At 55.7% G+C, this 25,332-nt stretch overlaps 1 protein-coding gene across 3 annotated transcripts in view; it reads right to left on the reverse strand.

Annotated features, from left to right (window-relative positions):
• Positions 1-25,332, reverse strand: part of SH3PXD2A (SH3 and PX domains 2A) — a 236,751-nt gene that overhangs the window by 68,061 nt on the left and 143,358 nt on the right. For all 3 annotated transcript variants that reach the window (XM_027596123.2, XM_027596121.2, XM_027596122.2), the window contains exon 6: positions 15,652-15,680. In XM_027596123.2, coding sequence (XP_027451924.1) covers positions 15,652-15,680 — 29 coding nt within the window. The remainder of the gene's footprint in view (positions 1-15,651; positions 15,681-25,332) is intronic.

Consider the following 25,332-nt stretch of genomic DNA (forward strand, 5'->3'; position numbering starts at 1 on the left):
CCCTCCCTTGGCCCTCCCACGGCACTCCCCTCCCTCCCACGGCACTCCCCTCCCCCCCATGGCACTCCCCTCCCCCCTCCCACGGCACCCCCCCACGGCACCCCCCTCCCCCTCCCACGGCACTCCCCTCCCCCCTCCCACGGCACTCCCCTCCCCCCTCCCACGGCACTTCCCCTCCCCCCCATGGCACTCCCCTCCCTCCCACGGCACTCCCCTCCTCCCTCCCACGGCACTCCCCTCCCCCCCACAGCACCCCCCTCCCTCCCACGGCACTCCCCTCCCTCCCACGGCACCCCCCTCCCTCCCATGGCACTCCCCTCCCTCGCAAGATCAGCCAGAATCCAGGCCCTGAGAAGACCAGGTGCCTGCGGCTCCTGGTCACATGCGGTGACCCGAGGATACTTCTAAGATGCTGAACCTGCTTCTTGTCAGGTCCAGGTGAATATGAGAAATCACTTAACAATCACACAGGTGCCCCTGCCTGGAAGGAACCCCCAAACAGGAGACACCCAAGTACTACCTGAAAACACACCTGGATAGAGCCAGGTTAGCAAAGGGACTGGGTCCTAATATGGTTTCTCTTAACCTTGAGTAACTCCACAGCAGTGAGAAGTGGGTTCAATTTGCCCAAATCTAGTCTCAAACCACGTTTCCAGGAATCCTTCCCTGGTGTAAAGCAAGTCCCACCCATTCAAACTAATAAATCCAGAGTGGGCTGTGAGCCCAGGTGGGAGAGACAGGGGAACAGCATGAACTCCTTGGAGAACAAAAGCTAACCAAGAGCTCAGGGGACCAGGGCAGGGTCACTCACCTCACTGGCCTCCACGGCCCAAGCCCCGAGGCCCCTGGGAGGGGAGGAGAAGCAGGGACCCCGCCAGGGGCCCTGAGTGGAATGAACACCCCCTGTCTTCTCCAGGTCCTTCCATTCTTCCAGATCTCTGTCTCCTTGAGCTCCCAAGACCTCCCCCTCCTTGGGAATGCCATTGTTCTTCCCACTGTAGCCTTGAGATCTGCGGGAGCCTAGTCTTTCCTCCCCGTTTATACAACTAATCTTCGAGTTTCCTATAGGCCCCACGTTTCTTTTCCTTTTGGACGAAGCTGCTTGGCCGTAACAGGAGGTGCTTACTTGGCCAGGAGCGGAATATAACCCCTGTTGGAGGCACTATTGGGTCACAGGCATGAAGGAGCTCAGGTCTTTACAGCAGCCCTCCCGGGCTAACAGTCCTTTGCAAAGAATAGTTCCTTTACAAAGAAGAAGTAGTGTGGCCTACGTGATATGTTCACTTGAGGGGGCCTGAAATAGGTCTAGGAAAAGCATGGCACAAATTAAGATGGCTAAGAAAGGAAACAAGCAATAATTCAAACATGAATTCCAATCCGAAGCCACATGGGTGTGAGTTTGGGAGTGTGTACGATGATGGTAAGGCGTGTGTGCTCCCGCTCACATGGTCAACTCCTGCACCTGATCCAGGGTGAGCGGCAGCCTCCAGCTCATCAGAAATACTTATGGCATGAAAAAAAAATCATGCCCCTGGACTGCAGCAGTGAGGGATTAATGTGGCAGCTCAGACCCCTGGCCCTGCCTCCTACTCTCACAGCCTCCAAAGTGGGGCTCACTTCGGGTGCATGTGACCCAGGCTACCCCACAGAGCCCCACGCTGAGAAGGGCCCTGCGCTCGGTTTAATGCTCTTCTGTCCCTCATTTGAAATCCTGAATCATTTACGAACAAGAGGCCCCATAATTATGTAGCTGGTCCTGCCTAGGGTCTAAGGTTTCAGGGCCACAGAACTCTGAGCTAAATAAATAGAAGTACTCAAGAATAAATTTAGTAGGGCTGGATTTCTGATGCATATCATCTTGAAGACAGAAGGCAAATCATAAGTGGGAAGACCCAGCCATTGTCTGTCTCCAGGTCCCATCCCCACCAACATCTCTGGCTTCTTGGTGGCATCCCAAAGGCTAGAAGGAGCATGTGGGGACTCAGGACCACAGAGGGCAAGAAATTTGCCCAAGATCACACAGCAAGTGAGTGGCAGGGCTGGGGCTAGAAAATTTATACCAGTTCCCACTTTGTAACACTCATGCTAGGCACTGTGCTCAACATTTTAATTTAAAATGTTTAAAACACTAATTTAATCCTTACAATAATCTGTATTTTACAGATGCAAAAAGTGAGGCTCTTCCCAAGGCCCACCAGTAAGACTTGAGTCCAGGCAGGCCGGCTGGCTGGGAATTGGGAACAAAGGGGCCTAAAACAGGGGACTTCATTCTCCGGATTCTCCCCCGCCATTGGCTAAGGGAGGCTCATTATTTCTGTTAGGCTTCCCTTTGTACATGCAGCCATATTCCTACTCATTTTGCTCTCAATAAGAAGGGGTCTGCCTTCTTCCCCAGGAGCTGCCTTTCCGGGAATCCAGAGTCTGTGTGGGGGCAGCCCAACCCCAGGCAGGAATGTACTACTGACCCTCGGGCCACTGAGCTGTGCAGTCAGAGAACAGTCAGTTTCCCTGCTCAGGTGGGGTGGGGGCTGGGACTGTGCCTGGAGCCCTTCCATAGCCCCTCAGGGACTAGGTCTGAGGGCACCCACCTAGACCACCCAGGGCCCACAGCGCCAGTGGGTGTGGGCAGAGGGGCCATGGATGCCTCTGGGAACTCTGCACAGAGGGGGCTGCCCTGCCAGAGGGTGGCAGGCAGATCTGCTGCTGAAAAGACCCAAAGCATCCTGGTTAAAGACAGGTGCTGTGGTTAGTCAGAGGAGCCGTGGGTGGGCAGAGGACAGAGGGGTGCTGGGCGGGGAGGCCAGCGGGGTTCCGAGCCCCACTCCCAGCAGCTGCTGCCTGACCCCATCGTAGCCCCTTGGGCTGGGTCTCCCTCTCAGTTCTCAGGTTCTCACCTCGCCCCATGCTGGGGCGGTGGTGTGCAGAAAAGAGACAAACTTAACACTGTTCCGAGGTCCAGGATCCCAGCCACCTCCCCACTCCCTGGGGTGGTCTGCCTTGGTGGTCCTCTCCCACTTACTGGGATGTCCCCCTCCCATCCCCCCACCCACCAGCTCCCCCAGCCAAAGCCAGGCTCTGTGAGGATGAGGCAACAGCAGAAACAGGGCCCAGTGGAGTGGGATGAGGTAAGCAGCTGCTGGGTCCCTGGGTCCCAGGCCCCCCCGGCCCCCCAGCCCCCCGGCCCCCAGTCCTGGGGTCCGTCTGTCTCCCTGGCTCAGTCTCCACTAGAGCCATGACTGAGTGAGTGATGGAGAGCAACAGCAACGGACCCAGGACCAACATTCCCATCCCAGGGCTACAAAAAGTGCAACGTCTTGTTTTCTCCAGACTGGACGCTTGAGATCTGATTATCAGTGAATCAACTGCCAATAATTTAATGAGCATCTACCATGTGCAGAGCAGGGCGCCCCTGGCTATGACAAACTGACTCTCCACCATCTGTCTCCCAGCTTGGGGCACAGGGGCACACATATTTACCCAGGCGCTCCTGTCTATATCAGGAGTCACAGGGGTTTGGGAGGGAGGCGCCCTCACCCACTTGCCTGGCACCTCAAGTGCATCCTCACTTCCCGAGGCTGCCCAGACCCAACTGGAGGGCAGGCTGAGGCCAGACAGAGCAGGCTGCACCGCAGGTGAGGGTCTGCGGGGGGCGACGAAGCAGGGAGGGGTCCCAAAGGCCCCACGTCTGTAATGAGACCCTCCTCTGGGGCAGGATTCACAATGTTTCAGCTGACATCTGGCTGGACACTGCTCTCCATTGGAACGGAACGCGGGTGGGGCTGAGGGGTTAGGGGCTAGGGGCAGAGTTCAATCCTGAACTGAGATTGAGGCTGCCCCATTTTCCAAGGTCTGCCAGCCTCCCTCATCTTGCCCTGGGCAGGATCTCTGTACTGTTCACCAACTGTACCAGCTGACTCCAGAATGTCTGGCTAGCGCTGTAGTCCTAGCAAGTATCTGGAAGACAGTAGGTGCTTAATCGAAATGTATTGAGTCTCTCCAATCAGATCTGAAGTTCCTTCAGACTCTTAACCCTGTCACAGCACCCCGAACATAGTAGGTGGTGCCCAATAAATTTTTAGCGGCTGATGGAAGGGTGCATACTCATTACACTCAGTCCCAAGGGCATTGTGGGGAAACTGAGGCCCAGCTTACCCCCCTGCCCTGGGGTCCTCTTGGCACCCAGGGCCCTGCATATTCTGTAGTCCAGGTTTTGCCCCTTGAGCCACATACAGGATAAGACCCTGGGGCCTTGCTTGTGCTGGGCAGACAGGCTCATGGAAAGCCACCCCCCGCCCCCGCCCAGGCCCAGCAGAACATCCCTGGAAGGCTCTGGTCCAGCATCTGCTATAAAGCCCTTCAAAGAGATTATTTAAAAAAATTTATCCATAACCAATATGGTCTATGGCAAGATGGATGTTGCAGGAAATGGGAGTCTGAGCAAGAACAACGGGCTTATCTCTCATGTCTGCTGGGAGCAGGGCTCAGCAGGGCTGGGAGCAGCCCCTCATAGCGTGTGCCGGCAACCCCTGGGCCTCTCCTCACCCCCATCCCTCTCTTGCTCTGTGTGGGTCTGGACCAATCCCCTGAGCCCTCAGATGCCACGTAAACAGAACAGTGTGAGTGTGTCTATGTGCATGCGTGTGTGTGTGTGTGTGTGTGTCTGTGCACACATCACTGCTTGGGAAATCCCCACATCTGGTTCACACGTGACCAAGCTGTTCCCAGAAGGCACAACTGGGAGGGCCTGGAGGACAGCAGAGGGTCAGGAGTGTGTGAGCTCTCTGGGGAGCACAGAGTTCACCCTCTGGCACCAGAGCTCAGGATCTCCGGCTAATGCTGGGCTTCTCTCCCCAGGAGAAGCCAGGAAGGAGACTGGTGCCCAGAGAGCTTTGTCCTGGTTCATTACGCAACTGGGGGAAAATGGGTCCCCCTCATCTTCACCTGCAATATGAAAGGCCTGCTTCTTCCTCTGTCCTATCAATCAGGGTCAATCACTGGGGAGACTCCCTGGCTGGAGAGTCCTTCCCCAACGGAGATCAATTAGTCAGATTTTAATGAGCACCTTGAGGTCCCGGGCACCTGGCTAGGGCAAGCATGGCCCTGGAATTGTATGCTTTTTCCACAGGCAAGGATGTGTGTCCCCCTGGAGACAGCTGGAAGCCAGAGTCCTCCTGATAAGTTCTCTCCAGCCCAGGCACACGGATTAATTTTATAATTAGAGCTTTTTAAGCTTCAGCGACATTAGCAATCGAGTGGCCGTCTGCGACAGCATCTCTGAAACAGCACCACCCAGTAGGTACTGCAGGGGTATGGAAGACGAGCCTCAGCCTAGTTTAGAGGACGTGGCCCCGCTGATGCTGAGACTGGCCAGATGTCCTCTGTACGGCCACTCTCCCTCTTCTCCAGGCTGACTCATTTAAAAACCTCCGGGAACCGGGGTGGAAAGCCTTGCTCGGCAACCCCCAGGCAGGGCTGTGTGCCTCCCACAAGCAGGCTTCCTCGCGCTCGGCCCCACCTCCGCCATAGCACTTGGACGTTGTAGCGTTACTGCTGTTTACTTTCCTTCCTCCTCCAGCCTACTGACAGTCCTGAAAATGGGGACCCCATCCTACCTGTCTTGGTACCCCATGCCTTCCACGGCAGGGCCTGGCAAAGCAGGTGCAGGGCAGAGCCACAGAGGTCAGCTACGGGTCTGGCAGGAATGAGCTCCTCCCAGCAGGGAGTCCAGGCCAGCATCCCTTCAGAAACCAGCTTCCTATCAATTCATCCTGGAAGGGCACCCCCGCCCCCACCCCCCCCACCCCCCCACCCCCGGCCCCGGGGGAGAACAGCCTTGAATGTCCACTAAGCTGTGCGCTTAGAGCAGAGAGAGAAACCAAGGTCATCAGGGAAGCTGAGGAAAGAGCCCTCTTCTGCACAACCCTGTGATCAAATGCAAATGAGAAGCGGTAGAGGGCTCTTGGCACAGATGTGGTCCCAGGGAGGGATGGTGCAGGGCAGGGAGCTGACAGACCAGAAGAACTTGTCCCATCCTGAAAGATCTGCCTGAAGGGTGTTACAGCTGCATGTTTGCTCAGTTTCCCCAGGGGGCCACTGCCAAGGTACAAAGACAGTCTTAGTTTGGCCTCTGGTCCCCACTCTGTCATCACAGCTTTATAAGGACCTCACCCTCCTGCTGGGGACACTTATGCACCCAACCCTGACCTGGATCCAATACGAGGGGAGAGGCAGCCCCCACACCCCTGTGGGGTGTCCTCCAACCCTGTACCCCAAAAGTTAGCCAGAAACAGGGTCAGGGGGAAGGATCACCGAGAGGTGACGGCTCTTCCTTCTGAGCACAGGGACGTGAAGGGAACTTGACACGGCCCAGTTTCCGCGGTATAAGACTCCAGTTCTAACCTTAACAAATACATCTTCGTCCCAGCTGCCTGGGTCATGTGTGGCAACGACAAGATCCAGGGAACAAAGCAGAAAGAGTCAAGGAAAAAGGCTTCCCCCCCCCCTCCAAATGTCTAATTTTTACTGAAAACTTTGGAAAATTTTTCTTTGCCTTCACATTTCAGAACTGACCAATTATAAAAAGGCCATGAGCCAACTAAGTCACACACGCCACATTTCTGTTTCTAAACAAAGTAACCCTAGATCAGAAAAAGGTGCTAAAACAATAAGTAATGAACATTTCCCCCAAATCTTTGTTTTTCCGCTGGCTTCATCATTACTGGAAATATTGCCTCTTCTGTCACATGCCCATAAACCAGAAAGCCGAAGTGAGGAACACATTATTTTCTGGCTGAGGGCTGTGGTGGGAAGCCTTTCTTTGCTGGACCACAACGTGGGTGTTTCCTACCCCCAAGAAGACAACCTTGTAGAAAGAAAAGGCAGATGGAATCTTGTCACTGCCTCCTGATGAGGCCAGCAGGGAGGCCAGTGCTTGGGGAGGCCCCTGGGCCTTTCTCCAAGCCTGGACTGCTGGACCATTGCTCTCTGTCTCCCGATGGGTCCCCTTTCCACCTGGTGGCCGTCTCCTCCACTTGGGAGACAGCTGAGGGCACCTTCAGAGCCAGCCCCATCAGTCCGGGGCACTTCTACCCCGAACACCACCATCAACCCACGTGGATGGCCCATCTCAGGTCCGAGCCTGGCTTGATCTCACAATCCCTGGAGAGCCCATCAACACTCCCGGGCCCCGCCCACAGAGAGGCTGATGCAGCAGGTCTGGGCAGGGCCTGGGATCTTGTACTTCAGCGAGCAGCCTGAGCACACCTCCAGCCTTTCATCTGCTGTTCAATTCAGGACCATCTTTCTACTTTCCAAGCAGAGGAAGCTGCGAGGCTGCAGCGTGGGGCAGAGAGAGGCTCAGCAAGCAGGGCCAAGGGAGCGGGGCTAGCTGGGGTGGGCCGGGGGATGCCAGGAGCCCTCCGCGTGCCTCTGACCTGGGCTCCGTGTCCAGGCCAGTGGGGCAGTGGGGCCGCGCTCCCTCTGGCTGGGGGAGGGGTGGTGCAGACAGACAGACAGACAGACACACACACACACACACACACACACACACACACACACACACACAAACACACGAGCAGCGCGTTCACTTTCTCCATCCCATCACTGCCACATGGGCTGTGTGTGGAGCTGCCAGATCAATCCACCTCCTTTCATTTCCAATTAACTGGCTTTGAACTCCGGGGGTGACATCAGGCTGAGGACCCAGAGCCACGAAAATGAGAATTGTTTAAAAACACCAGCCCTGATGAGATGTGCCAGAAGGCGATGCCTTCACGAGACACGTTCACTTTTGGAACGGGCTGTTGGAGGGTGCCAGGAATGTCTTGGCCATGTTCGCCAAGCAGCCTGGGCCTTTCTCACTGAGGATGGGTTTCTTGGGCAGACAAGAAAGCCTTGGAAATTGCTTTGAAAAGACTTGCTGATCTTGCCTCTAAAGCCTCCTTTCCAGACTCATCTCCCGTTGTCCCTGCTCCCAGCCCTCTCTCCACTCCCGCCAGGCTGGACACCTCTCCTTACCTCAAATTCCTCACCCTGATTCCAGCCTCTGAGTCCTCGCTCATGCCCAGCCCTCCCACCAGAGTGCCCAGCCCTCTGTTCATCCCCAGCCTCCCCCATCTTCCTAGCCCTGTCCAACAGCCTGTGGCTCTGCAACCTAGCCTGTCTTGCATTTGTTAATGAGTCCCCGACAATATCCCGCTTTCTTAGTTGAAGCTCGAGCTCTATGGGGCCAGGGACAGCAATCACTTAAGAGAAACGAGAGCCTCTAGGAGAGCTGCCCTCTGGAGGGGAGTGGAGGCTGCTGCTGTCTGCTGTGTCTCTGTCCCCTCCCCCTGTGGCTGGGGAGCAGGTCAGGCCTGGGGCCAGGATAGGGCACCTTGCCCTACAGGGGCCTTCATCTTGGGGGAGGACAGCCCCAGAGGCCTTACAGCCCCACTTTCTCCACATGCATCGTAATGGCCCTACTCACACCTCTGCCTAGTTCCAGGGCCTAGGGGCGGCGTGACCTGCAGGGGACCAGTTCTGCCCACTCCCACCTTGGACAGGCAGAGCCCCTCTCTCGGCGTTCTCTACAGGAGGAAGGTAGACAAACTTTAGAGTAGCCAGTACTTATGGGCTTTAAGCAAATCCACTTCATTAAAAACCAAATTCATACAAAGACAAATGAAGAGGATAGTAGTCGCATCCTGTAAAGAAACCTCTTCCTCAATTACGAATCCCTTACGACCAGTAAGTTCCCTCTAGATGCCTCAGGGGTATTCTCTTGGGGCAGCCCCATCCCAGTCTATGGACCCTCCCTCCTAGAGGCCTTCAGAACCCAAGTCCTGGTCACCCTTGGGCCTTGGCTCAGGATGGAACAGACTTCAGTGGAAGAGGTGTGGATCAGAAGGGCCCGATTCAAATCCTGTGTCTACCTGGCCAGGTGACCTGGGCCAAGTCCCTTAACCTACCTTTCCTGGTCTATAAAATGGGGACAAGACCACCTGCCCAGGTTGTTGCAAGATTTACTAGCGATTATGAGATGGTGCACACTCCACCTTCTCCTGTCTGATTGAGAGGGCTCACTTCTTGGAGGAGGGCAAATAGCAAAGCCAGGGGTCTCTCCTGTTTGAGAGCTGGATACCTATGATACTGCCTCCTATTCATAATAAAAATGGCTTAACCCTCGGCGAGCGTTTACTGTGCCAGGCACAGTCTTGGAGTTAACACTTCATAGGTAGTAACTCATATTCAAGCCTCAAACAACCGGATGAATCGTCATTCCCATTTCACAGACAAGGAAACTGAGGCACAAGGAAGTTAAGGACTCGCCTAAGACCACACAGCTGGCAGGGCTGGGACATGAAACTAAGCACTTGGGCTCCAGAATCCGGGTTCTTAACTCTACGAACAACTCCACAGTGGCCGGGTCTACCTTCTGTCTCCTCTGAGGCCAGGCCTCGGGCTTGGAAAATGAAAATAAATGCATCAAGTGGGTCTTTTAACTCATGGACCAAGGGCAAGACCAACTTCTCCCCTCCTTCCAGACTCTATCAATACTTAAACCAGTAACAGTGGCAGTGGCTATCATGGTGACCTCGCTATGCGCCAGGACCTCTGCTACTTCGAACCTTACATTTAATGAGACAGACACTATTTTTACCCCCATTTCCATAAGGGGGGGGTAAAGGCATAAGGGGGTCAGAGGTTAGGCAACCTGCCAGTCGCAGAGCAAACACACGGCAGAGCTGGGGTTCCAACCCTGTCCGTCTGACACCAAAACCTGAACTCTTATGTTCATGCAACATGCTTCTGTGCCCACCGGAGTAACACTGATCTCATTAACTCCGTCCAGTAAGGCAGATTTTATGATCAATAAAATGGAAGTTGGACCGAACTCCCCAATTTTCCAAGGAGAAGTATAAAGTAAACAGGATTTCAGGAGGAACATCAACAGTTGCCCAAAAGAACAAACTTGCAACACTCTTGAGTAACCTCATTTGCGTTCAAACGAGCTGCATCTCCTCAGGGGACTGCTGGATGGCCCTCTGCCTGGCAACCATCCGGGGCCAAGACGAAACCGCAGGATCGGTGGCCGCCTGCCCCCCCCTGGCGGCGAAACTTGGAACTCCACAGCCGGGCTGGGGAGAAACGCAACTTCCAGAAGGGAGAGCGGGGCATTGGGTCTTTTTCAGGTGTGAAGAGCACCCTCTGCTCTGGGGAGCCTGCTCCAGCCCCCTCTCAGCTCGTCGGGGAAGCCAAGCACCACTTCTAGCAACAGGACCTCCCTACCACCAGGCCCAAAGCCCCCTCAGTGCATCACCTCCTGGGACCCTCTGCACTTGGCATCAGGCTCTTTCGACTTCATTTTACAGGTATGACGGCCAGTTGTTATGTGTCAGCCTGGCTAGGCTACAGTTCCCAGTTACCCCACCACTCACTACTCTAGGTGTTGCTGCGGAAGGTATTTTGCAGACGTGACAAAGTCCATAATTAGTTTATTTTGAGTGAGATTATCCTAGCTACTTGGCAGGGGGGTGGGTGCTGAGTCATTAGCTGAAAGGCTCTGAGAGCAGAGCCAAGGCTTCACGGAAGAGAAAATTTCACCTGTAGACCATGGCCCTGGCCTGCCCTTGGACCTTGGACTTGCAAAGCCAGCCCCGACCATCGTGTAAGCCAAGTCCTTGTGAGAAACCTCTTGATGCGTAGCTCCCCCTGGGTCTGTTTCTCTAGTTGCACCCTGACCAATACAACAGACCGGTGAGGCAGCCGAGCTCAGTTGGAGGGGTCAGCCCAAGGCCACATGACTGGCAAGCGGGGCTGACTGCCGCTCCCTAGCACCCACAGGAACCACTCACACAATCATCGAAACCCAGCCACGCAGCTCACCCTCCGTCGCTGCTGGAATTCTCAGGACCTCTCACCTACCCCCTCTCCTGGTCCATCTCCACTCACCAGTCAGAAGACTCCTTCCGAGATCTAAGTCAGATCATGCCCCCACTCTCCTCAGAATCCCCTAGTGGCTCATCTCACTCACAGTGAAAAGTCAAAACCCTTGAAATGGCCTGCAAAGCCCTACGTGTAAAGACCTACATGGTCTGTCCTGCTTCCCCCACCCAGAGCTACCTCTCTGCTCTCACCTTCTACCGCCTTGCCCTCCACTGTTCTCCACCCTAGCCACAAACCTCCCTGCCATGCCCTGAGCAGACCAGCAAGCATGCTCCCACCCCAGGGCCTTTGCACTGTTTACGCCTTTGGCCTGGTGTATTCTTCTTCAGGTACCCACGTCACTTCTTTGCTTCCCTCTAACAGGACATTCTTAGATAATACACACTTCATCACCCTAGCAGACTGCAAACTTCTCGAGGACAGAAAGACCCATCCCTATAACCACGACACCCGACACAGTACCCGACCTACAGCTGCTGGTGCTCGATAAGGCCAGCTGAAGTCTCTGGTCTCCGAACAAGCCACGCTCGGTCCTGCTGTCCCACCTTTGCCCAAGTGCTGTCCCTTGATCACCAAAGTTGCCTGTTCTCTGCCCCCAACCAGCAAAATTGCTCCTCTTCCCAGATAATTTCCCCTGATTTGAGCCTGCAGGGAGCTCTCTGTCCTGACCTGCAGTCTCATCCATGCACGTGTGAGCTCCTTGACCCAGCTGCTCCTTCAGACAGCACGAGGGGACCCCGCTCCTAGTGCAGGCCCTGCGGCAAGGTCTTCCCTCTCAAGGTGGTGGGACACAGATCATACACAAGAACACCCACGAGAGAGTGTGGTCCATCATGCGCACAGTGATGGGAGGGGGCAGCTAAACACCAGAGAATCGGGGCTTCTCTGAGGTGACAATTAAGCCGAAATGTTAAGAAGGGGCAGCCGTGTGAAAGATCAGGGAACGGCATTCCCGGCAGAGGGAACAGCACGTGCTGTGTGGAGAGAACAAGCTTGCTGTGTTTAAGGAAGGGAAGGTGAGTGGTATCACAGAGCAGAGAGGGCAGGGGCGGGCATGTTGGGGGTGGGTAGAGCCTGGGGCAGGACAGCAGGGAGGGGCTAAAGCACACAGAGCTCTGTAAGCCGGATTAAAGAGCTTTTTCTGGGTCGGATGGGGCAATTTAAGCAGTAAAGCACATGATTTGATACTTGCTTTGAAGAACTCACTCTAGCTGTGGTGTGGAGAACAATGCGGAGGGGCAAGGGTGGGAGCAGACAGACCCAGGAGGAAGCTGAGGTCTTCCTGAAGAGAAGGGAGCTTCCATCATTGTGTGATGGCGGAGGAGGTCGGGTTGGCACGGGAGAGAAAGGGAGGGGTCAAAGGCCACTTCTTGATGCTGGGCCTGAGGAATAGCATGGATAGTGGAGATGCAGGGAGGGGCAGGTTCAGCGGAGGGAAGGAGGAAGCAGAGAGAAGACTGAGGCTACACTGCCTGCCAGTCTCAGGGTCACCGGTCCTGCCTCTTCTAAGAGGCTGTAAGCTGCCTGAGAACTTTCTTGCTGTTGACTCCACCTTCCCCAGGCCTGGCTTCAAGTCTTGGATCTGTGCTCAATAAGAGACCCCCCGGAGGAGGAAGAACTGGGGTTTTGGGAACTAATAGGTGATAAGTGATGACCAGGAACAGCATCCATGCTCTCTGTGCACACACTGCTGCCTGGAGTGACTCTGGGAAGCTCCGTGAACTTCATTACAGAGTAGGCTGGAGCCCTGAACATGGACTCAGATCCTCACTTGGCCACGGACTGGAGGCAGCCACTCTCTGAGTCTCAGTGTCTCATCAGTAAAATGGGAATCCCACCGCCCATATGCAATGAGCCTTTGGGCAGCAAATGAGAAAACATATATGAAGTTGCCAGCCCCTAGGGGATGCTCAATAAATAATAGGAGCTAGAGCTAGCCCTTTGGGAGAGCTTTCTAGGTTGCAGTGTTCTAAGCATGCTTACGTATATTAGTTTGTACAATCTTCGTTATAACCATATGAGAAGTGTATTAGTCAGTGTTCTCCAGAGAAACAGAACAGGATGTGTATATATATATAGAGAGAAAGAGATTTATTTTAAGGAATTGGCACACGTGATTAGGAGGGCTTGGTTAGCCCAAATCTGATGGGGTAAGATAGGATGGTAGGCTGGAGACTCGGAAAAGAGTTGCAGTTCAAGTCCAAAGGCAGTCTGGTAGCAGGATTCCTTCTTCTGAGGGGAGGTCAGCATTTGTTCTATTAAGGTCTTCAACTGATTGGATGAGACCAACCCATATCATGGGGGGTAATCTGCTTGATTCAAAGTCCAGTGATTTATATGTTCATCTCATCCAAAAACTACCTTGACAGAAACACCCAGAATAATGCTTCACCAAATATCTAAATACCATGGCCCACCACTGACACATAAAATTAACCACTACAAGGTGGGTTTAAACATGGTCCCCAATTTACAGAAGAGCGAACAGCACAGAGAGGGTAAGAAATCTGCCCAAGGTCTCAGAGGAGAAAAGCAAGACTGGATATTACTGCTGTCTGGCTCCAGAGCTTGCACTTTTAACCATGACACTAAGTGGCCATTATCATAAGCCAACATAAATTAAATTTCTCTCTCCATCCTTTTCCTGGCCTGAAAAGTGGAAGGCAGAGAAACCGGGGGAGGCTTGCCCGGGGTGAAGCAGCCTGGGTGGGGCCCTGACTTATTTAGGAAACAGCACAGAACCTGAGCCTTGGAGATGCAGGGTAGGGGGACCTGAGAGGTTATCTGGTGCAGCCCTTGACTTTTTAGAGGGGAAACTGAGGCCCAGAGTACAGAAGGGACTCACCCAAGGTCCCAGGGCTTCAGAAAATACTGATGATGACAAACTTATACTTGTATAGTAGTTATTATGTCCTAGGGACTATTCCACATGAACTTACTTAAACTGCTACGTGTGAGGTAGATACTATTGTCATCTTTGTAGAAAATGAGGAAACTGAGGCAGAGTTTAGAAACTTGCCTAAGGTCATGCAGAGCAGAATCTGAGCCCAGGCACAGGTAGTACACTATACCTCTGAGGCCCAAGCAAGGTTCTTGGGTGGGGCTGGAGGGGTGATGTGACACAATCCCAGGTGTGCCCCAGTTCTCCCTCCCGGGGCTCTGACTGCAAGTGACAGCTGGGGCCCATACGCAGTACGCAATTCCTCAGGTTCCTAATGCAGCCTCCCCCTCCTGTTCACGCAGGGAATACCCTTCTGCATCAGTGGGTGGGCAGACCTGAGACCCCCCCTGCCCAGCTGCCAGGCACGTGCACACACACATCTCCTCCCACACTAGACACCTCCCAAACAGGGACACAAACACACATGAACACAGACTCTAAGAAGATATATCCCAACACACTGGCACACACACTTCAATACCTGTGTGCCCTAAGGAGTAAACATACCCTCATGGCATACAACTATGAAGACCCACGCATGTCCATACACAACCCCACCTACACACATGCCCCCCAGTACATACACCAGGGCACAACTTTCCTGGTCCCTATAAACACATAAGCAAGCACTTGCACACAAAAAACATAGCAACCCATACTCAGAAACACACGACATACAATTACACCTATCCCAATTCACATTCTATTCCTTATACATGGGCACACACACCTCTGCTGATCCACAGGTCAAGGCACTTCAACAGATATCTCCCCAGGGAACCAATAACTTGAGCCACGTGTTTATACATACTCCCACATCCCCGAGGGCCAGAACCCCCAGATGGCTGCTGGTCCCATAACTCACCACCCCCATAAGTATGGGCAACACACATGTCAACACAGATCGCTTAAGTCTGCCGCCCTCCCCCCTACCCCCCGCCGCCAGACACACAGCCCTAACTCCTAGGGACCACCCTCCCCCAATGAACTGTGCGTCACCCACACCCAGGCACGTGCAGAACCCCGCCTCCCCCACCCGGAGAGAATCCTTCTCTGACCCCAGCCGACAGCGCCTAGCGCCTGGCCCACAGCGTCCGAGGATTTGCCCCGCCTCTCTCCCTGTTCCCACCCCTTTCGCAAACTCTGGGTGGGCCCTGGCACCTGTCAGGCCAATGCCAGGGCCAGTCGGCCCCCTCCCATCTAGGCCTCTACTGCCACCACGTAGAGCCCCCACCCCCGCAGCAATGAGAAAGCGCTCAGAGCTGGGGGAAAAGGAGAACGTTTGCGTTGCAGGCGTTAAAAACTCACAGCCACTCAAGTAGGACCCCCTTTTCAGTCCAGGATCTCACCTTCGCACAGGGAAAACCCTGCGTCTCTGTTAACCCCCTCATTACCGCCGCACCACCGGAAGGACCCAAGGAGAAGGCACAGCAGTGCTCAGCAATAGGCACCGCAACCCACGGTGGGGGGCGGGGGGAAGATCCGGCTGCCAGCGTTGCGGGGGCCCTTCACGAGACACCCCCACACCCTCCCATGCACCCACCCGCATTCCCACCGGGAGAACCCAGGGAGAGCCTGAGGGGCTTGGTGGGAGAAGGTGTGAGTACCAGAGAGCTTAGGGGCCATGGGCTGGGGAGGGAGACACCTGAAGGGAACCCGGCCCCGCGGGACCACGGGGCGGCCGGCAAGGACAAGCCCCCAGAAAGTCCTCTGCAGGATCCGAGAGGCGCGAGCGCGAAGCGGGAGGGGAGGTTGGAAGGAAAAACGCCCGGAGGCTCCCTTACCTGATTTCCTCTTGGAACTGCCATAGTCCCTGAAAAAGAAACAACAACAGACAGACATGGTTAGGGCCGGGCAGGGGCGCGGGGCTGCAGGGCTGCGGCTGCGGGGCGCCCACCGGCTGGCTGCGGTCGGTCCGCGGCACCACTGCTCATGTGATCCTGGCGGCCCGCGAGCCGCGCGCTCCGCAGCCGCACGCACTGCGCGCCGCGCCTGCCCGCGGGTCCCCCCGGCAGCCGGCCCCGGGCGCGAGCCACGGGCCCCGCCCCGCCCCGCCCGCCGCCCGCACCCCGGACCCCGCCCCGCCCCCGGCCGGCCGGACGGGAGGGGCTCGGTGGGCACCCTCCCGGTCTTCAGCGGGTGGGGGAGGGCGGGGCAGGTTCTCACACACTTTGTAAATAGGGAAACTGAGGCCCCGGGCGCCCGCGCCCCTCCCCTACAGAAGCTTCCCCTCCCAGTTCTTTGCAACGCTTGCTCATGCCCACTCAGACTTCCAGTCACGACTGAAATGTCACCTCCTCAGCGTGTCTTCCCCAACATCCTCCCCATCTCCTCTCCTTTGCATAATTACAGATTTGTGTGACCCTTAGTTAAAGTCTAGCCCCGGACCTAGACCCCAGGCTCCCTGAAGTCACACTGTGGCTTGACTCCTCCCATTACTTCCCCTGGGCCCGGAGTAGGTGCGGATATATATTGGCGGTAGGCTGAATATTGAACAGATATGTCTTTCACCTTAAAGTCTCAGGCTGGGAAATGGATTCAGCAGCGGTGAGGGAGGGCACAGCACAATGCAAGGGTTAACTGTGAGGCTAGGAATAGTAATAATGGAGGTTCAGCTTCTGAGTGAGTACTGGATTCAAATCTCATCAATAGCAATAACTCAACACCTCCCAGCCTCCATTAACCTGCCCTGGACTACCCCAGGCTGAGCCCCTCCAGCAAGGACTTAATCCAGACTCAGAATCACGTTATTTCCCAAACCCTGCCCTTGTTGCTGCCTTTGGCCCCTCCAACCACCGCTTCCATTCCCCAATCCTCGGGGAGCGGAGAGTTACAGGCCTCTGAAAGGCTGAAGACTCCTGGAGGGCTCAGGAGAGGCGGGCTGGGGGTCTATCCGGAGACTGGAGGAAATGCCTTTATTTTCCCTGGGGGATCAAAGAAAATGCCAATTGTTGGACTTTGGTCTAAGCCAACTAGCCAGCTCCGTCTGCTGGAAAGAAGTGATTTCGTGGAGGAAGGAACAGCAGGTTCATAAGAAAGAGGGTCAACCTCATGGAGACGCCCCGAGATTCTGATTCTGGAGGTCTAGGGGTATAGCCTGAGCTTTTGGGGAGTTAAGCACCAACGTGATTTGCTTGCACAGCCAAGGGTGAGGGGTTCCACCTCTCCTAGGCTCCTAAGTTTTCTAAAGTTTGGGCTCAGACCCCCAGTGAATCAGAAAGCTGGAGCTGAGGCCCAGGAACCTGCATTTCTGATACCTTCCCCCTACCTGCCCATCTTAGTTTGAGAACTCCCTTAGTATTCCATGCTTCTTTCAATCCTCACATCCACACTAAGAGGAAGGTCTTATCACCCCCATTTTACAGATGAAGAAACAGAAGCTCAGCCACTGCCCAAAGTCATCCAACTGGGAAAGAGCGGTGGTACATACAGCCACCTGCCAAGAATGGAAATGGCAGGGTGGACGAGGCAGAGGAGGACCTGCTATATCTGTGGCCTCCAGGAGCAGTTAGGAAGGTGGGGAGTTCCCATGCAACCCCCCCCCAACCCCGACCTGGCAGTCTGGGCATGCTCATCTCTCTAGGACAGAAGGGAAGACCAGGAGAGACTGTGTCCCAGAGTGCCTGGCTGGGCCCCTTGAAGCTCACATGGTGGCTATGTCCTGCCCAGCCAACTTGCCACTCCCGGGGAGGAATTCATTTCTCAGGCTTTTGTGCAGAGTGAGGGAGGCCTGGGAAAGGAGCTGTCCCTCCCTGCTCCACTATGTTCCTGCTGGTCCTGCAGAAGCCCTCGGGGGCCTGGGACCACAATGCCCACTGACCATCTGCTGGCTGCCGGTGGCACCGGCGGACGTGGCTTCCTCACAGTGCCATAGCCACCTAGCTTTTTCCTCTCTCGTTTGTGCAGCTCCTGGCTGCCCAGGATTTGCTTTGAGCTTGTCAACAGCACCAAGAAAGGAGGCAGGCAGGTCATTCTCGGGTGACAGGAGCACACCGAGGCTTGGGAGTGGGAGAGGGACATGATTCCCAGGTGCCCAGGTCAGCAATACTCAGCTTGGTTATTCAACAGGATCATCTGGGGAGCTGGCTACAAATTCAGATGTGGAATCCCACCCAGCCAACCACACTGTCTGCATCTCTGACAAGTGCTGGCCGAGAACTCCATCCCTTCGCTACAACCCTGACAGGCAGGCAGGAGTGGTACCAGGGGGCACTGCAGTCTCATCAGGACCCCAGCCACCGCTAAGAAACATTTCTGCTTTCTAAGAACGATGTGCTTGCAGTGCCAAAGAAGCTTCCAGACAGATCCCTGGCCGGCCTGTCCTTTAACCAAAGTATAAGCCCTTCCCACCTGGACCCCTCTGCAGGAGGTGTGGCTTCCACAGTTCACAGGTGGGGAGGGCAAAGCTTAGAGAAGTGACAACTTGTTCAAGATCACACGATGAGTAGGGGCAAGGCTGGGATTAGGCACGGAGAACCCAGGCCTTGCTCTGGTGCTCAGATCCTCAAGCACTGCCACCCCAGAGCCATGGGTGCAAGGAAGGGAGGGGAACGTCTGACCCAGAGAAGCACCTGGGTCAGTGGGGGTGGCCGGGCTCTGACTGAATGGTGGGAGTGGCCGGCACAGGGCACCTGGCCCCCTTCACAGGGCACCTGGCCTCCGGCCTGAGCAGGCCTGGCCCTAATAGGAAACCTCTTGCAAGTTTCTGGTTGGGCACCTTTGAACAAAGCCATTTCGTATTTTCAGCCGCTGAATATGCTGAGAAGCGGCTTAGGTACCTAGTGGCTGGGACTCCCCCATCCCTCACATATCAGGGCACAGGCGGAGGAAAGGCAGGGCCTGGCCACCTCCAGCTGCCCTGCAGTCAGTCCTGGCCTGGGCAGGACTGCAGGACCCTCTGCCGGGGTTCAGCTCCCTAACAACCCAACCCCCCTCCCACTCTTCCCCTCCTTGCTCCAATTCTTGCCCTGAGCTGGTGCTGACAGCCCCCACCCCGCTGGTGATTCCACTCGGGTAGGTCACAGTCTAGCCTCCTTGTAACTTGCTGCTGAATCACTATATCCCAGGGAGCCACAGGAAGCAGAAGGGGAGGGGAAGGCCAGTCTCCCTCTAGTGCCGCCAGAAGCTAATGTAATTGCAAAGGCTCCCAGGCTGTATCCTGACCCGGTCCCAACAGGCCACTCAGCCTTCTCCACAACTGGTACTGAGGATGACTAAGCCCCCAGGTACGGTGACCCGGCCATTCCAGGCAGACTGGGACAGTTGGCCAGCTTCTGGTCCATAGGTCTGGCCTGGCTGGGGGGGAGAGGGGTGGAGTTCCTCCAACACAGCACCGTACTCCTCCCTCATCTCAGACTCCTGAGGCCTCCCCCATCCCCTCCCCCACAATCTCAGGATATAAACAGTTCCTCTCCTGTCCCTGCCTCTAGGGTGCAGGGGACAGGTTCCAGAAGCAAGAGAGAGCCCAGTTCAACCATCTACTACTTGCTAGCTGGGTGGCCATCTTGAGCCTCTGCTTATCTGTAGAATGGGGATAATAACAGTACATTTAGATTTAAGAAGATGAGTGTACAGTATCATAAAGGGGTTTGTGTAGTGCCCGGCCCAGAAAATGCCATGTAAATTGTCCTTGTTATTAGTCTTTCACACCTGGAACTGACCCCACCTCAGTTGCTAGCCAAATGGCAAAGTCCTGTTTAAACTTGGACGTCACCATGATGCTGGCAGCACAGTACCAAGCAGGGGCAACTCCAGCCCCGTTTGCAGAGTTTTGCACTTTCGCAGACACCAAACAAGCCTGCTCTCTGCTGAGCGCGGTCCACCTAGGAAGAGCCCTTTTCCATACAATGAACATCTGAACAGGGTTCGTCTGGCTACAACCATACTCTCAGGGAGACACTGACCCCTAGGAACTGGCATGCGTGGGCTCACTTATCGGGTGCCTTTAACCTCCCAGAGTGGCCTACTCTCTGAGCCCCAAGCCACAAGACATAAAGGTCCTGCATTTTCATGCTATGGCTGAAGAAAGGTGGGTCAGCTTACTTTTCCCCTATTTTTTCCCACTCTAATTTCTCTGGGTGAGACATGTTGCTCTCCTCCTGCGGACATTCTAGTGAAGGGGCTGGGCTAGAGACAGCAAAGAGCATGAGGCCAGAGTCAGGGGGCAGGAAAGGCAGTTAACAATTCCTACCGGCTGGTCACCTATCTTGGCACACGCCTTCCCACTCTCTGCCCTCCCCTGAGAGTTCCCGGCACCCATGTGACCTTCAGGGCTCAGAAACAGGCAGAGGTGGTGGTAACCCATTTTATGAATAGGAAGACTGAGCTCCTGAGAGCTTCCGTGGTTTGCCCAGCCTCCCGAAGCTGAAGTGACATTGCTGATGGGGTGTTCCCCACCCTGAGGCCCGCCGGAGAGTGGGCTGCAAGAAGGGGATGCAGGAGCAGCAGGGAAAGGCTCTTGCTGGGGAAAGGAGGCGACCGTCCTGCCAGTCAGGGATCCCCGGGGTGGGAGAGCCACTGAAGGTCTGGCCAGGCCAGCTCTGTGGAGAGATGCTGAGTCCCTGCCAGGTGGAACTCTGCCACCCCCTCTCCCTCCCATTCTTGCTCCCATTAGAGAGTGCCCTGACGGAGGAGGGTGCGCACGCGGGAACTTCCAGCCTGATGTTCTCACTCTCTGTCTGCTGGCTGACATTGGCCGCTCAGCCCAGGATGCCCGTCTGCAGGGCCTGCTGCTGCTTGGAACTGCGTGAGAGGCCTGCTGGCTGGCCAGATGGCTGGCTCTGGGTGACCTTGAGAGCCCAGGGTCTCAGGAGACCTGGGTGGGCCCGTAAGTGAGGGTATGCAACCGTGGCCAGGGCAGTGACACGGAGCCCGTGCGATGTGTAACAGTGATCTTGACTGCCATTATCCCCCACTGAACATGTTTTCAGCTCCTGTCGTAGGCTGCTCGTGAAGGCCTGGGCAGGTGCAGGAGAAAGAGGACCTGCTCTGGCCTGCGAGTTTAGGGCGAAGTTGGGGGAATAGAACTGACCAGCACAGTGAGAAACCTAACATTCTGAGACATTCCAAGAGGCACAGGAGTGGTTATATTCCAAGTGCAGAAAAAAGAGAGATCCCAGAGTCATGGAACATCTAAGACAGGCTTCCAGGAGCAGTGGGCTTTGAGCTGAGCCTTGAAGGATCAGAGGTATTTGGATCTATGGAGAGGGCAGAGGGTGGTGGAAGGCTCTAGAACCAGGAACAAGCAGCTCCAAACAGGAGGAGTTGAACTGGGGAGGGTGGGTGAGCAGATGGATGGGCAGGGAAAGGCCAGGCCGGAGGGGGTGGGGGAAGGGGTGGGGTGGGGTCGATGTCCCTCCGTGAAATCCAGATGATTTCGGAGTCAGGGAGGGGTGTGGTCAGAGTGTGACTGGAGGAAGATTTTTGTTAAGAGGCGAGGCAGATGGTCAGGGGGCAGGACGGGAGGGAGCTAATGCCAAGTCTGGCACTGACATCAACAGATCCCGGTTCTGGGCCCAGCTCTGCCCCAGCGGCTGGTGCACCTGGGCAGGCCACTTCAAACTGCTTCCAAATCACAGGCTGTGACCCCTTACTGAGTTCTGAAACCAACCTGGTGTGTCCCAATAAGCATTTTAAAAATATAGACGAAACGATGGCATCCGTCATGGTGAGGTCAGTATTGTCTTGTGAAACCTGTTTCAGATGTCAACCTACTTACTCATCTGTATTGGGTTGTGATGGGAAATGTGTTACTATGGCAGAAAAAGTGACACTGACAACACTGACCAATGAAGGCTCGGGGCCCGTTTCCCCAGCCCTCACAGGAGGGTACTCCCAGGTGCCCACACAGCCTGTTGATTCTCTGTGAAACCAATGCAGTGGGGCAGAGCATGTTGGTCCAGACGCTGAGGGAGGAGGGTCTGGGCAAAGGCGCTTCAGGTCAGCTGAGGTCGGGTGACGGCTGGGGGAGTTTCCCACCCCGCTCAGCCCCTAGCTGGGTCTCTGTTCTGGCTTTTCAGAGCCTTTGCACGGAATGGTCCTGCGGGGCAGCGACCTCCAGGGAAGACAGACAGAGGGGGGCATGAATGCTGTTCTTTGCCCCCATTTGTGCCCTGATGTAAACTGTGGCACTGAGGGCCCTTGTGTCCGACAAGAATCCGTCCTTTCTCCATAGGATGTGTTTTCCAGGGTCCCGAGAATGGGCCCCATTGTGGCCATGTGGCTAGTCCAGAGAGGCCGGAATTCCTGCCATGGGTGAAAAAGCCGAATTCCTGGGGCGGGAAAGGGTCTTGAGGGCCCCCCAGTCTGAGTCCCAGAGAGGCCCAGGCCGGGGCTACGGCACACCCCAGAAACCTCCCCGGCCATGTGCTTATCTGCCGAACATCCCAGAGCGTCTCTGCCGCAGCTCCATCCACAGCAAAAAGACAAAGCACTGTCTATCTGTCTTCTCTGGCTGGACTCACCATTCTGGGCAAAGGCCCTGATAATGCTGCCAGCCTGCAGATGGTTCCACTGTGTCCAGGCCTCGGAGCAGAGGGTTAAGAGTGTGGGTGGGATGGAGCCTGGCTCAGCCACTTGCCACTCAGTGACACAGGCAAGTCATTTACCCTCTCTGGACTTTCAGTTGTCAAAGGGAGACACAAATATCCTACCTTTGGGGCGGGAATGACCTGAGACCATGTGCAAAGCTCTTAAAACAGAACCTGGCATGTGGAGAGAACCCTGGCCGAGAGCCTGGCTTCACAGCAGGGCTCGATGGAGTGTGGATGGTGGCTAGGATATAGGAATTGCTGACTGGCCCATCCTTGTGGGTATGGACTTCATAAGGATCTGGCCCTATTGCCCAGGGAGCCAGCTCAGGACCCTGAAAACAACGGGCCTGGGTCTCCACTTGTGTGCATGCCAAGAAGTCCCACCTGGATGGCAGCTGAGGAGCAGTCTGTGGAGGAGGGGGAGGCGGGGGTGCGGGCACAAAGCTGGTTTCCTCGAGGGAAAATGAGGCTGCTCAGCCCTCTGGCCGCAGAGTGCTGTGAGCCTCCCAAAGGCTGCCTGAGCCCCAGCACCCTCTGCTGCCTGGCCCGTGGGTCTCCCTGGACTTCTGGAAGGGGCAGTGACAAAATGCTGTGCTGGGGTTCGATTGCAAAGGTCCTGGAGAGAGGAGGGCAGAGGGGGTCTTCCATGTTTGCAGGCCTTCCTGGCCTGTCTCCAAGGACATTTGTCTGTCTGTCCACCCAGCCGTCCACGCCTTCACTGAGGCTCACCCCAGTCTTGTGTCTGAGCAGAAGACACAAGAGTTCTGCCCTCACAGAGCACACTGCCTAGTTGGGAGCGACAAGACAAACACGCAGGAAAAGAAAACACACAGTCACTTTCTGATTTGATATTCCGGTCAAAAGGATTTGTTGTATAGGAATTTCCTGGGAAGGGGAGGTCAGAGTGGTCGGGGGCAGTTGGGAAGGGCTGTCTAGAAGAGGGGGCTCTAGAGCTAGCCTTGCAAGATGAGTATTAGAGCAGAGGCAGGAAGGAGGTTTGGGTGGAAAGGAGGAGGTGAGCAAAGGTGCAGGGGCAGGAACAGATATGGGATCTTGCGTGCGTGTGTGTGTGTGTATGTGTGTGTATTGGCGTGTGCTCGTGCGTGTGCTAGGAGCAGAGGGTGAGGAGACCTCAGGGAGGCTGTCTGCCTGGGGCGGGGGTGGGCAGGATCTGCACCTGGGGCTGGACTCAAGTGAAGGCACATGGCTTAGATTTTAGAAGAAACTTGGCGGGAGAAACCCAGGGGTGATGTGTGTAACGGAAGGTTTCCCCCAGAAGGTGGCAGCACCAAGCTCCGTGACAGAGAGTCCGGTTTCCATCTGGTTCTGCTTTCCCCTGTGTAGCCTGTGGGATGGGCACTTGTTTGGGGGAAGACGGAAGACTGCTTCGGGCCACACTAGAGTGGCCCCTTTTGCAGAACTGTGCATGATCTCTGTGTGTGTGTGTGTGTGTGTGTGTGTGTGTGTGTGTAAGATACACACTGGGGCCGCACTGCTGAGCGGACCTCCAGATTGGCCTCCAGCTGTAGGCCACTCACTCCCCAGCCCTGGCCTAACTTCAAGCTGGGCCAAGGGCTCTCCGCTTCCCACGGACGCCCAGGAGCCTCCAAGGCCCAGCTGTGCTCGTTCCTGCCTTAGCGTCCGTGGGAAAGAACCCTTGAAGCAGGGTCCCAGGCTCCTCCCGGCACCTGGCTCCTAGCCCCGATGCGGTTGCCTCTCACAATCAGAGAACCCTGTGTCTCCCAGACTTTCTCGAGCTCCACAGATGTGCAAGCACTGAGCACCCAAGATAGGCCAGGCCCTTTGACACCTCCTTGAGGTGGTCTCTGAGGCAGGTGCTTTAGGCCCATTTTAGCAGGGGAGGCTCAGACAGGTCAAGTAATCTGCCCGTAGCCACACAGTAAGCAGCAGGGAAGCAAGGCTATTTGTGCTTATGGCCTCCTCACGCGCCGCCCCCCGCCCTCTCCGGTGTTTCACAACATTCCAGCCCAGAAAGTCCATTGCGATTCTGACCCCCCGTGGCACCAAGTATCCCAATTCTGTCCCCAACACCTAGTGGTGCCCCAGCCCGAGCAGCTCGATAGAATGGTGATCACCGATAGAAATGGCCTCCATCGGCACTGGCCAATCTGGTGGCCACTGCCACTGTGTCTGTCGAGCACTTGGAATGTGGCTAGTATGACCCAAGAACTGATAATCTGATTTGACACAAATTTTAATTTAAATAGCCACAGTGCACCGTCCAGTACATTGGACAGTGCAGGCTAGACTGCCGAGCTGAACGCAGCTCGTGCGGGAGATGCCTATGTATGCAGTCGCCTGGCTTCAGAGCCCAGCGCTGCCAGATTGTTCTGAGCGTCTCTGTCTTCATTTCTGCTCTGCAAACTGAAGAGCCCAATAGCACCCGCCTAACTGGATTGCTGGAGGACAAAAGAAGTTGATGCCTGTGAAGTACCTGGGGGCCAGCAGGCTCAATAAAGGCGAGAATGCCTGAGCCCCCTGCACAGCCCACTGGCCCCACTGCCCAGTCACAGAGCCCCGCACAGGCCCAGTGGCTCGGGGTGGGGGAGGAGCAGCTTGGGAAGGACATGGGGAGATGGACCTGGCTGGCCCTAGCAGGGTGGGCCAAGGCTTGGGGTGCTTGTTTAGAGATGAAGAGACCCAGGCTTGTAGGGGAGGGAGGGCGGGGAAAGCCACTTCGCCAAGACCATGTGGCTGGTGGGTGGCAGAGCTGAGTGGTTCAAGCCCCATCTATGTGGCTGTTAGATTTTCCTATTCCCCAGGAAGCCCAGCTGCTGCCAGGCTGCAGGCCTTGGCCCTCATTGGTTGGAGGCAGCAGGGGTAACAGCCAAGCGTGGATCCCCCTCACAGCTGGATCAAGTGGTGTTGCTCCATGAAGGGGCAGGTGGCTGCCACACTCAGCACACTCTGGGC

The sequence above is a fragment of the Zalophus californianus genome, chromosome 15, assembly GCF_009762305.2.
Source record: "Zalophus californianus isolate mZalCal1 chromosome 15, mZalCal1.pri.v2, whole genome shotgun sequence".
In the NCBI taxonomy this organism is placed as follows: Eukaryota; Metazoa; Chordata; class Mammalia; order Carnivora; family Otariidae; genus Zalophus; species Zalophus californianus.